Source organism: Pararge aegeria, chromosome 1 (genome assembly GCF_905163445.1).
Source record: "Pararge aegeria chromosome 1, ilParAegt1.1, whole genome shotgun sequence".
Taxonomy (NCBI): Eukaryota; Metazoa; Arthropoda; class Insecta; order Lepidoptera; family Nymphalidae; genus Pararge; species Pararge aegeria.
In genome coordinates this window covers 6,612,311-6,624,464 of record NC_053180.1, presented here as the reverse complement: position 1 = coordinate 6,624,464, position 12,154 = coordinate 6,612,311, and the positions used below count along the sequence as shown (strand labels likewise).

Below are 12,154 nucleotides of genomic sequence, written 5' to 3'. Positions count from 1 at the left end.
TAAATATAAGAGCATGTAACTAAATATTTGATCTGTACTTCGAATTATAATTACAAACTATAACGTAATTTTTAAAATGATAATGAACACAAACCATTATTATTATCAGAAGTAGCAATGGAATGAAAATATTTTTTATGTTTACATATTTTTGTTTTAGCAAATCAAATTAATAGATACCTGATTGAAAATAGAACTCTGCTCGCTTTATCTGCTCGTTTTATTCAAAAAATATAGTATCTCAATACTGCACATCGCTAAAATATTACTGTACACGCAACTAAAAAGAACAGAATTAAGAGAGAAAACGGAGAATGTTTATTTGCGACCCAGGCCCGATACGAAACAGACATAAATCAGTTTTTTCTATGGCGTAACAAAAATATTTAATTTTAGTATTTATTAGCTTCTTTTAGCATTCTCGTTAATCGACTTGTGACCCTCTGATCAGAACAATCGATCAACAAATACAACATCGCGTAAAACATGGGAGTTGGATGGCATTTTCAGCCTTTACATAGTGTGGAAGTTCAGAATTGCGAAATCTTAGTCATAATGACCACTTTTTCTTTTCTTTTAATATAAGAGCACTTGGCTGCAATAACGAGTGATGCTGCCGCCAAGCATGAAGCCCGCTTGCTTGTTATATGCCTATTTCGTTACTGATATAATATATGTACTCTTATCATAGAAGCGTGGAAGATAGAAGACGGAAAGGCACATTAGATCTTTGGTGTGTGTATAGAAACCAAAAAACCGAAGCGCGTCGAAAGTGCCCATGGGATATCAACTACATAACAGTGTTGATCCATAAGATGCATAAATTCATAGCAGTGCACTGCTATGAATTTACTCATCAATCTATTCCAAAACCTTCAGATAACGGATTTAATTCAGCAGTGCTGTCCGTATCTACAGAAAAGAGTAGGAAAAGAATAGCACTACTGAATTCAACCTGCCATATGAAGAATTAGTGCTTGATTATTAAATTCGAGCGTTCTAGGAACTGTTCTTGCAACTCAGAGTTGCATCACTTAAATAAAATTCCGTCCTATATGATTTGCTCGCGTCTGCCACTTTTCACATGCACAAAACTTGCGACCGACTCCCTATGTAGTTAAGATATTATTTTCCGAAAATTCAAAAAAAATAATCAATCAAACTAAAGGAAATTTTATAACATTTTAGGTGACCATCTAAGATTATTCCAAAAAAGCCGATTGGTCGAGACGGACATTGGTGCCGATTGGTGATAAATTCAACTGGCATTTCAGTATTAATGTCCTGATCACACAGTATAACCCTGAACTTTTCCGTGTGAAAAGGCTCTGCGAATAGCACTGTGGTTAGATTGCAATTTAGTTTAATCCAGTGATTTATATCTAACAGAATTGGAAAATTAGATATGAGTTATGACTTTTTTAATACCTTTTCTCTGTTGGCTCTGTTCCTCCTAGTTGACGAGACATTCGTATAAATGGATTGCTAGTGCTAACTATAAACACAACGATAATTTTAAAACATAAACCAGCCCTTGGTTTTGTATAGTTCTCAAATAGAAAAAAAAAACGTTTTCTTTTCTCACTAACCTAGTATAGTAATTAAATTTCTAGACGTAAGAATAAGTTGCAATTGAGGTAGATTAAATTTTTTACAGTCCTATTAACCTAAAAGATTAGAATTATTTACATATTCTATTATATGAAGCTTGTACAACACGGGATCTTTCCTCTAGGCATTATTTTCGCTATTACTAGACGCCCAACATTGATAATGACAATTGTTAAAAAAAGTGCGTGAAAAATATAAAAATACTTACTTAGGTGTTGTTTTGATAATTATTTACAATAATTTCTCTCGCTAAATTAGCGACTCCCATATTGTTTAAAAAAGTTAATTCTATTTATTCTAATGAATAAATTGTTATTCTTTGATTTATAAAAAAAAATATCCAGAAAAATACCTTTGGATAAATATTTAGATTTTATGTAATTTTCATGAATGAAAAAATATAGTATAACAAGCAATCACACATAATAGGATTCTATAGGATTTTACATAACAGGAAACCTTGAAAAAACAGAATGTTGCAGTGCTTTCATTTCATAACTTGTGTTCTTTAAGAAACCACAGTTTATAAAGCCTCAGTTTTAGTGAAGCATTCCACAAATTAAATGCTACTAAGAAATTCCTGACGTATAATGCACTTTGAATACACTTAACAATGAAATATATTTTGATAAATGTAAGGCATCTAATAAAGCTGTAAACCTTTCTTTCAATTCAATCACACAAAAGTCGTTTGAATTCCTATTACATTTTTTACAGACTTCTTGACACACTCACCTAGTCTCAAAGTGAAACTTACTACAAATTACATAATTTGGCTCATACTCCTAAAAATATGCTGAGACTATTCTTAGTTTCTCTTTTTTTTTGTGTAATACCAGTTTAGGTAGTTAAAATTTAAATTGCCAACATCAATATCAGCTTCTTTTGCTCATTTGAGCTAAAGAATTATTATTGCTTAATGTTCAATCACATTTTTTCGGTTTGTAGTCCAGAATCAAGTAATTTTGGCACATTATTTTCATGACCCTAATGTCTCTCTGCACACTTCATACGGCGACCGACCCTACAGTTGATTGTCTTAATGCTAAGGAAACACCAGAACCTGGTGCTTCTGAGGTATGTTTATATTCAAACGTTAATGGTGGTTTTGGAAACTGGGTAATTCCAGTTTCCAAAACAGTCTGTTAAATAGAATGATCATGAACCAGTTCAGATACAGATAGTCTCAGTGGTTATTTATGATGAAATTGTTTTATAACTTACAGCAGATCTGATCTTAACACCATCCTCAGTATTTTTCCAAAAGGAATATGCTCTTTGTTGTACTAGCTTCGTGTGGATAAGCAGTACGCCTCTCTAAAACATATTATACAGCCTACTGCTTTCAAGAGCCATAAACCTTAATACTAATCCAGCTCACTTAAATAACAGCCCTACAATATCATTAAAATGCATGCATCATGGACAACGTGCGCTAATGCTTCCCATCTTACAGCTTACAGAGTTGGTCCCATTGATACTCTATAAACGTCATACATAAATGCTATAAATAAACAATTTACAATTCCGAAAGTACATACATGACTAGATAATATATTCATGTAGAATTCGGAAACATTTTGGTATACCTGAGACAAACACACTATTTGGCAACTTTAATCTGTAGTGCACAAATCAAGTATCCTTCAAACACCATTTTTATAATAACATTGCTACTGCACTATTCCAGACTATATTTTACAGCTTAGACCAACCTTACATAATGAGGTAGCTTGGTATAGACGTATGGTAAATGCAAGGGTGGCGAGATGGGCTAGTGGGGTGGGGGTGGTGGAGGAGGAGGCTTCGGGCTCTGGGCTGTTTGGAAGGCCTGTGTGAACGCTGGCAGTCGTTGCTGCACGCGGCCTTCTTCGCTTGGGAATGTTGGTTCACTTTCCTCTAGCAAACCCAGCATCTGACTCGACAGCCCTGACGTCCCCTCTCCTGGATCCATCAATATAGTTTGCACAGTCTCTGAACTCAGCAAATGCACACTCATTGGATTCACTATAGGCTGTGTCGTCATGTAAGGCAACTCAGTTGATGTTGCTGGATAAGGAGGAGAAACCACAAACACAACAGGGTAGTTAAGGATATCACAGTGAGGTGACGGTGGAGCTTCTAGTTTTACTTCTTCAGTTGGCTCAATTTTTATATCTGGTATTTCATCCATTATATCAGGATTTGGTACATCTGTCTGAATCTCTTGTAATTCTTGCTTGGGAGTTTTCCATACATCAAAATCAGCACCTTCTATAGAAAATTCAGAGTATGATTTCTCAAACGAAGTGGCTTCTGGCATTGGGTCCTTAGAAGTACCTACTGCAGCTGACCTCCATGATTCTTCTGGATGGGCATTTTTAACATGCCTGACTAAATGATCTTTGCGTCCAAACTTTTGAGGGCAGTATGGACATAAAAAATCTCGCCTACCTGTGTGTACAACTAGATGTCGACGGACATCCTTAGCAGTAAAAAATTTTCTGTCACAATGATCACAGGTAAATTTCTTATCAGTCTCACTTTTTGGTGTGCGACTCCCTGTATGTACCTTAAGATGGTTAACAATATCCTGTTTAGTACTAAATACCTCATCGCAAATCTTACACTGTAAATTTCCTTCTTCCGCAGAGTGTAAAGCTGCATGTTTGCGATAGCTCAGAAGGGAGGTGTATGATTTCCTACAGTTAGGCCGATCGCATGTATATAGTTTTTTAACAGGATTGTGCACTCTAACATGATTGGTGAGATGATCTTTACGATTAAAAGTCTTACCGCAATCCGTACAAGCAAAGGCTCGCGCCTCACTGTGTATGAGACTATGGCGCACCAATTTAAATTTAGAATTAAAACGCTTGTCACACAAGTCACACGCAAACGGAAGCTCACCAGTGTGCGAGAGGACGTGCTGGCTGAGCTTGCCGGGGCTGGAGAAGCGCTTCTCGCAGGTGGCGCAAATGTGGCGCTTGCCTCGGTCACGACGCGGGCGCCGCTCAGGCGCGGGCGTGCTGGGGCCCGCCGCCCCGGGGCCGGCGGCGCCCGCGAGCTCGGGCCTCTTGGGCGGCAGGGTGGGCACGCGCCGCGCGAACTTGACGGTGCGGAACGTGTGCTTGATGCTGCGGCCTGACCCGCTGCGCGCTACGAACTCCAGCTTTGAGGGTAGCTGCGACGCGGGCGGCGCTATGAACGTCTTCTGCGGGGCGGCCGCGCGTTGCCTGCCCGCCTCCTCCGGGAACTCGGAACCACCCTCCGCACCTTCACTAGGGTTCGGTGGTTGACTGGCCATCTCGCGCTCATCTTTGACGCAATTGCCCTATTTCCCGGTTCGTGTATCACGCGTCGACGCAGGGTCGTCCTCGCAGCAGCGCTGGGCCGTCGCGATGGCAGAAAACATTTCTGTCACATTGACGGTCTGGAAGCCCTTTTTCGTATTCGTGTCACATGGTTCTCGCGGAATTTCTGGAGTTCATCCTCAATTAACACTCGAGCACGTTTCTCCCTAATAGGCTTACGAAATAATCCGAGTGGAAAAAGCGTAGGGGTGAAGAAAAACTATGAAAATTTGACTTTTCTCAAAGAAATACGTAGCGGTTGACATCGAAATGTCAAAATAATGAAATGAAGCCAAAAAGCCATGTCAAAAAAAATCCGCCGAATCGCCGACGGCTGACTACTTTAAAATGATACCATTTTTAAATGTATTTAAGTTACGATCGCAATAATTAATTTAATATTAATTTTTATAATCATTGCCTTGTTTTATATCCTAAATAATAATTATTAACAAACAAAAAATCCTGCTTATTATGTTAATCACGCTCGTGCGTTCATTAAATATTATGACAGCACGAGCGTGATACTTCTTAATACTTTTTAGTGATTGTCCAGAAAGTAGACTAGATAGTAGCTACAAAAGCAAAGCTATGTCAACACGTTCTTGTGAATGTTCTGTCAAGCTCGGGTCAGCCAATTCGAAGATTGCTCCCGCTGAACAAAAAAATTTGTTCAATTATTTCATAATTGAAAATAATAGTCGTCAATTTTATTTTTCTTTAAATACATATTTTCCTTTTGTATTATATAAAATAAAAGCAGTATCTAAAATGTATCATCGATTATATTATCATTATTATTTGTTACCTTTCAATAGCGTTCAGCAATTCTATAAATACCGTTTCTATCACATTCATTCTGAGCATTAGTCTTTTATTATTAATTTTTCTTAGATTATTCTTCTACTTCTGTTGATTTATGGCTTTTCGCCAAAACAGCACAATGCACTTTGCCAGTGTTAAATAGCTTAGATTATCGTCTTCTTTTGCTTTTTCTGGCTTTAAGGTGTACCTTTCCTTAAAATCACCTTTGTGGATCTTCCAAGTATACGTGACATTGGCGAAATACAACGTGCCGATTTGGCACACCTAAAAGCCAAAAAAAGCAAAAGAAGAAGTTGATTTGACAAAAGACTTTACGGGGATACACCTTTGCTTTTTCGCTACAGGAAAATAAAATGGTTTGACAACTGACATTTAACAAGAAAAATAATAACCTTACTCATCGAGTCAGTTCCTGAAATTAAATTTCAAAGCACAAATCACAAGGCAGTGATAAAAAAAATCAAATTTCTCCTATAACAGTGTTTTTGATAGAGTAACTTTTGTGGTAAGTTTTCATTTTATCGTAGGTAATATATATTATAGTAGTTTTATGCAAATATCTTTAGTTGTAATTCAATTCTTCTCAATGCTGCAAATACTTTGTACCTTCAGAGCTTATTTGGATAATGTATCCAACTCTTCTTTAGAGAGTTTAACCGAACCTAAACAGTGATTATTGCAATGCACACTTTAACCTATTTAGGTTTAACCTATACAGAAAGTTTAGGTATATAAAGGATACTTAAAGAGTCCACTATCAATAGGGAACTAGTGACTGAAAATGAACTTCATAACACTTACAAATTTCTCTGATTGCCTATATTATATTGAAATACCATCAACTGTAGTGATGAAAAAAATATGTCAACCTTTAACACGCTCAATGCGCAAGAGAGATGTATGTTGTATAAAATGTTTGAATAAATAAACCTGTAATAAATAAGGAGTAAAGTAAAATTATGCTGATTCAAGGAATGAACAAAGGTTTATGTCACACATGTACTTTTTGTGTCCTAAGAAAATACTGAAATTTTATGTCTGTTTTATATTTGAGATTATAAAACGATTGGGGACAAAAGACTTAGTTTGTTTTGCATTACTTAGTATGATGTTTAGGATTTCAATAAAACTATTTTCTAATGTTTAAAATGAACCTTTTATTAATTTTAAAATTAATTATCCTGTTTATATTGTAATCAGGCTCTTGAAAGTTGATATACATGGAGGAGGCTAAAAATAGTGAGTGGTGCTAAGAGTTAGCTGAACCAATACCTTAATTAACAGATGACAATTTAAGAATTGAAGACTATGTGTTTCCATAATGATCATATGCAATGGTGTGCAATTCGTACATTTACAAAAGCACTGCCTACCTTAAAATTTATGTATAACTCATAAAGTAGGAGGATTTTTGGCTTTTTGCCAATCTTCACAGCGTATGTGTACCCTGGTAGGAAGCCCAGTGCACACCACTGATCATATGATTAGTTACTCTGTGAGAAGATTGTCGTGACTAATTTTTTTTTGTTAAATAGACAATTGTAATCAAATACTTTATTTACATAACAAAATCTTGTACTTCAATTGTTAAATATCTTAACTGTCTCATAATTGACGGCCGATTGGCGCAGTTTGCAGCGACCCTGCTTTCTGGGCCCAAGGCAGTGGGTTCGATTCCCATTACTGGAAAATGTTTGTGTGATGAGCATGAATGTTTTTCAGTGTCTGGGTGTTTATATGTATATTCTAAGTATGAATGTATAGTATTCATAAAAATATTCATCACTTATCTTAGTACCCATAACACAAGCTACGCTTACTTTGGGGCTAGGTGGCAATGTGAGTATTGTTGTAGTATATTTATTTATTTATTTATAATTTTACACTAATCCCAACATCCTTATTCTCTAAATCAACCTCTCTAAGACCAAGTGTTTGTTGTCACTTGACACTTTTCTGTCTACAGAACCATGTCGGACCAGAATGTTGGATCAGCTCCACCCTCTGCAGCCCCTTCAGCAACCAGCGTGGCTGAAGAACAAAGATCTGGGAGCCTTGCTGCAGGCTCAGGTGGTACTGGTGCCTAACTTTATATACCTGAAGTATTGTATTACAGGCCCCATATAGATGGTACAACTATATTGATCGATATTGATATTGATATTGATATTGATATTGATATTGATAATAATTAAATACATATTTCCCCATAAAATAATACCATTTTAGAACTGAATCCCTTTTAGTTACAGGCAGGTATTAAAATGTTAAAGTGTTAACTTGTGTGTTATACTGCGAAAGGCATTGGAACAGCCTATGAATGCTATAAATAGTTTACTTTAAATAGTTTAACAATCTAATATATAAAAATGTTATGTTGGTGTGTGTACACTTCAAAAACTCAAAAAGTTCTGCACCAATAGAGCGGAAATTTTAGCAAGATATAGTCTGCATCAAGGATTGTTTTTATATATTTTTTGCATCAGTCACATATCCACGACCGCGAAACTACAGTTTATTTTAACGATTGATGTACCAGTGACCGCGCCATCTGCCGAAAGCGAGAAAAACACTTGCATAACTAGTATTCTATATATTTGTTGTATTGCATGTGCAATAATTTGTTGAGAAACTGCTTGCAAGTCCAGCCTGCTTAGTCGGTTGTTTTCTATCTATATTTTATTTTTTATAATTTATAAAATATGCAGAAGCAAGAAACTAAAATGTAATCGGGGATGAATGATCCAATCCTTTATCATATTTTTAAGGAAGTTTTGGCAACTGTTTGGTTTACTTAATTTTATTTACTTTACTTTCTATCTTACGAGTATTAATCGAGTTATGAGGTGGATTATTTGATTAAATTTTAATCGTGACAGTTGGATTTATTCTTGAAGCCAAATCTATTTTGACGAAATATTGCATAGAGATTAAATTTGCATTCTGGTGATAAACACTCAATGCTTGTTCCGCGGATTCACGCGCGATTTGTTAAAAGCCTAAATATAAAACATTTCGAACCATGATAACTACAACTCCACTTACTAAAATAATTTCACCGTCTATGACATTTGTATATAATCTATTCTTATTTGGAGTGTTGTGTCCAGGGCTTTACACTTCCGGCACTGTTTTTGACCGATATTTTGGTTTATAGGGTCAGAAGAGAAGGTGTATGGTGGATGTGAAGGACCCGACGCGATGTACGTAAAGCTGGTCTCCTCCGACGGCCACGAGTTCATTGTGAAGAGAGAGCACGCTCTAACGTCTGGCACCATCAAAGCAATGTTGAGTGGCCCCGGACAGTTTGCCGAAAATGAGGCCAACGAAGTTAACTTTAGGGAGATACCGTAAGTATCTTTTAAATGTGAAACAGTCGCATCTTGAAGCGATGGCCCTTTTGGGGGGCCGAGATCGAACCCGGGCACAATTTTCTAACTTTTCTGAGTTATGTACGTTTCACGTACGAAACCTGCATGAAAGCATTGTAAGGAAACCTGCATGCCTGCGAATACATAATGTTCCCAAGGGCGCGTGTAGTCTACCAATCCACACTTAAACCCTAATTCTGGGAGGAGACCAATGCCCTGTAGAAAGAGTAAAAAGTTTTGGACAAAGTATACTCGTTCTTGTTCTGATAATAAAACTTACTGGGTATTTTTTCTTATTTTTACAGGTCACATGTCCTGCAAAAGGTATGCATGTACTTCACATACAAGGTCCGTTACACGAACTCTTCAACTGAGATCCCAGAGTTTCCCATCGCTCCAGAAATTGCTCTGGAACTCCTCATGGCTGCCAATTTCCTCGACTGTTAGGTAAATGGTCAAGAAGCAGCAAAGGTGTTAATGAAATCTGGCGTATTTTCTTGGCTACTGACTAGTTATAAGCTCTATAGATTGTTGGACATAAACATTCTTAGTCAAAAGGCGATATATTCAATCTGCCAAGTGGTCCTTGAACTTATTTAATATTACGTAGAATTAAAGTTGTCGACACTAGTACAGCTAGTTGTCAGTTTCAAGTTATAATGGATATAAGAATATTAAATATGAAACCTACACATGGACCGCAATTTTTAACTTGGTAGCAGATATCAGCAGGCTTACTACAAGTTAAGCTTAAAAAGATGTAATTAATTTAAATTTTCGTTCATGTAGGGCCTACAAATCATACATAGATATTTGTTTCCATTATTGTGAGGTTATTATTTTAAAATGAGTTTTATTTTACATACCTTCACACACCTAAAGTAAGGATTATAATTCTGAAACAAAGGCATCAACAATTTTAAATTTTACTGCTTATAAATGCCATGGCAAGAACGCTGTAACCGTAAAATCATAAAACAGTAAACACGTTTTATTAGATACCGAAGTAAAAAAAACTACGTAATTATTAAGCTTTCTTGCTAGAAATTTATTTAAAATTTCGATCATTTTTAATAAAATAATGTATGCTAACTAATTGATAAGTATCAAATCTATTTCACCATTTCTGTACATTTAAATATCTTCTATTACAGAAGATATTAGCGCCAAAAATTGTCTAACAAATGAAATATTTTAAGTTAAATCTATAAGTTCTTAACTATTTATTTATAAAAACAATGTAACTTCTTAAAATGAAACTATTATAGTTACTAGATTGTATTTTTATTTAGCAATATGTATTTAATTTATTTTTTTCCAAAACTGTATTTATGTATGTATATCTATTTCATTACATTTCTACTTTCAGAGTAATAGTCGACTTTGCTTTAAATCAGCGAATTTATTTTGCGTGCCACATTGCGTTTGTAACTGTTTATGTATTTTTTTTTAATAAATTGTAAACTTTATTGATTGAATCGTTTCATTTAATTTCCAAATAATTACAACGAGTATCCACGAAGCTGTAAGTCAGAAAGCAACGACTTAATATCTTGTCTTTGTACTCTTGAAGCTTTTTACCAAAGTCGTGAAGTCCCCTTCTTTCGGTATTTAGAGTTTCATAAAATTGTTCTTGCAGCGGTAATTGTCTAGTGGACAAGACATCGGCCTCTCATTCGATGGCATCAAGTTCAATTCCCGGCACGCATCTTTTAACTGTTCGGAGTTACGCGCGTTACGGAATTGCCGGCATATCGAAGAGTTCTCCATAATAAGCTGCAAAGGCGTATGAAGTTTACCAATCAGCACTTAGCCTGTGAGAAGACCTGTGCCCGATAGCAGGCCGCTGATTGGTTGAAAATAATGAATATTCCTACGATTATAATCCTCATGATTTTTTTCTACATCGTTAAATCAAGTTTTGTGCATTTTAAGCAATTCAATATCGCTTAAAACGCACAAAACTTAGAAATGCATGTGAAGTAGCCATATACACTATGAATTTAAAAGAATATGCAAAATAAAACGCAACATTATGACCTGTCCTTTATTCAGTTTAATGCATAAACAAAATCCGGTCCACGACATTGGATATTTGTAAAATAATCTCCAGCAGCTCAACTACGATACATGGACGATACTACGAGTCTGCTTACATACCATACACTTTGGAATGAATCCTGCTTACTCTAAACACATTACAAATCAATGAAGACTCATCAAATAAATAAATTCTGATATAATTAATTAATTGTACAACTAAATCAATCTATCTCTACAAAAAAATCCATCTTGAGATCTACACTTATAATAAAACTTTGGATAAAAATTAATATAATTATGGACAATCGATTAGTTTTGTACATTTTTACAAAGAAAATATTATATTATGGTATTGAAATTTAATGTACTAATGTACTAGAATTTTCACATTAAACCGCTTAATTTAGATACCTTTTCAATAATATCATTATCAGGAAAATCATTGTATTTATGATGTTGAGAACCCCGTGCTTACATTCGCCTGAAGTTAATAAGCAATCTAAAAGCGAAAACATTAAAGTTTAAATATTTCAGGAATGACATTTATTCAAAAGGTATTTATTGGGTTTTTAATATTACTTCTTAAAGAGTAACGTCTATTATTATCAGTTACTAGTTCTTATTAGTTCTCTGATATTTTGACTCAATTTATTTGAAGAGAAGTAACACACATTTATACTGTTTTTGTTTATTCTTTTTTCTGTTAATATTGTTTGTTAAATAGAAACGAATGAATTGCAAATATTGGCAATTCATTCGTTTCTGGCGTAATAGATGGAGGTTGTAAGGCAACTTAAATGCATTAGTTGTTCTAGTACGTTAGTACATGTACTCAATATATTTCAGCTAAATACTGAGAACGAATTTGTCGAGAAACTTAAATGCAGAGTTGTGACAATTGTACGCACCTTAACTAAAATATTATACACTTTTAATACAGTAAGATTACAAAATAATACTTTATGATAAACA

The 12,154-nt window shown here is 35.2% G+C and overlaps 2 protein-coding genes across 4 annotated transcripts; one reads left to right on the top strand and one right to left on the bottom strand.

Annotated features, from left to right (window-relative positions):
- Positions 1-2,001: 2,001 nt before the first annotated feature.
- On the bottom strand, positions 2,002-5,216 carry LOC120623282 (zinc finger protein PLAGL1-like). Its single transcript, XM_039889228.1, has one exon. It carries the CDS (start codon positions 4,895-4,897, stop codon positions 3,386-3,388), a length of 1,512 nt encoding a protein of 503 aa, XP_039745162.1. The 5' UTR covers positions 4,898-5,216; the 3' UTR covers positions 2,002-3,385.
- A 918-nt stretch (positions 5,217-6,134) lies between these two features.
- LOC120626306 (elongin-C) lies at positions 6,135-10,612 on the top strand. 3 transcript variants are annotated; one of them, XM_039893796.1, is made up of 4 exons: positions 6,135-6,273; positions 7,735-7,838; positions 8,926-9,118; positions 9,445-10,612. In XM_039893796.1, the coding sequence occupies exons 2-4, from the start codon at positions 7,739-7,741 to the stop codon at positions 9,584-9,586; spliced, it is 435 nt and encodes a 144-aa protein (XP_039749730.1). In that variant the 5' UTR covers positions 6,135-6,273; positions 7,735-7,738; the 3' UTR covers positions 9,587-10,612. The 3 variants fall into 3 exon arrangements, with proteins under 3 accessions (XP_039749730.1, XP_039749721.1, XP_039749713.1); XM_039893787.1 differs by having other exon boundaries at positions 7,735-7,841; XM_039893779.1 differs by having other exon boundaries at positions 7,735-7,847.
- Positions 10,613-12,154: the final 1,542 nt, after the last annotated feature.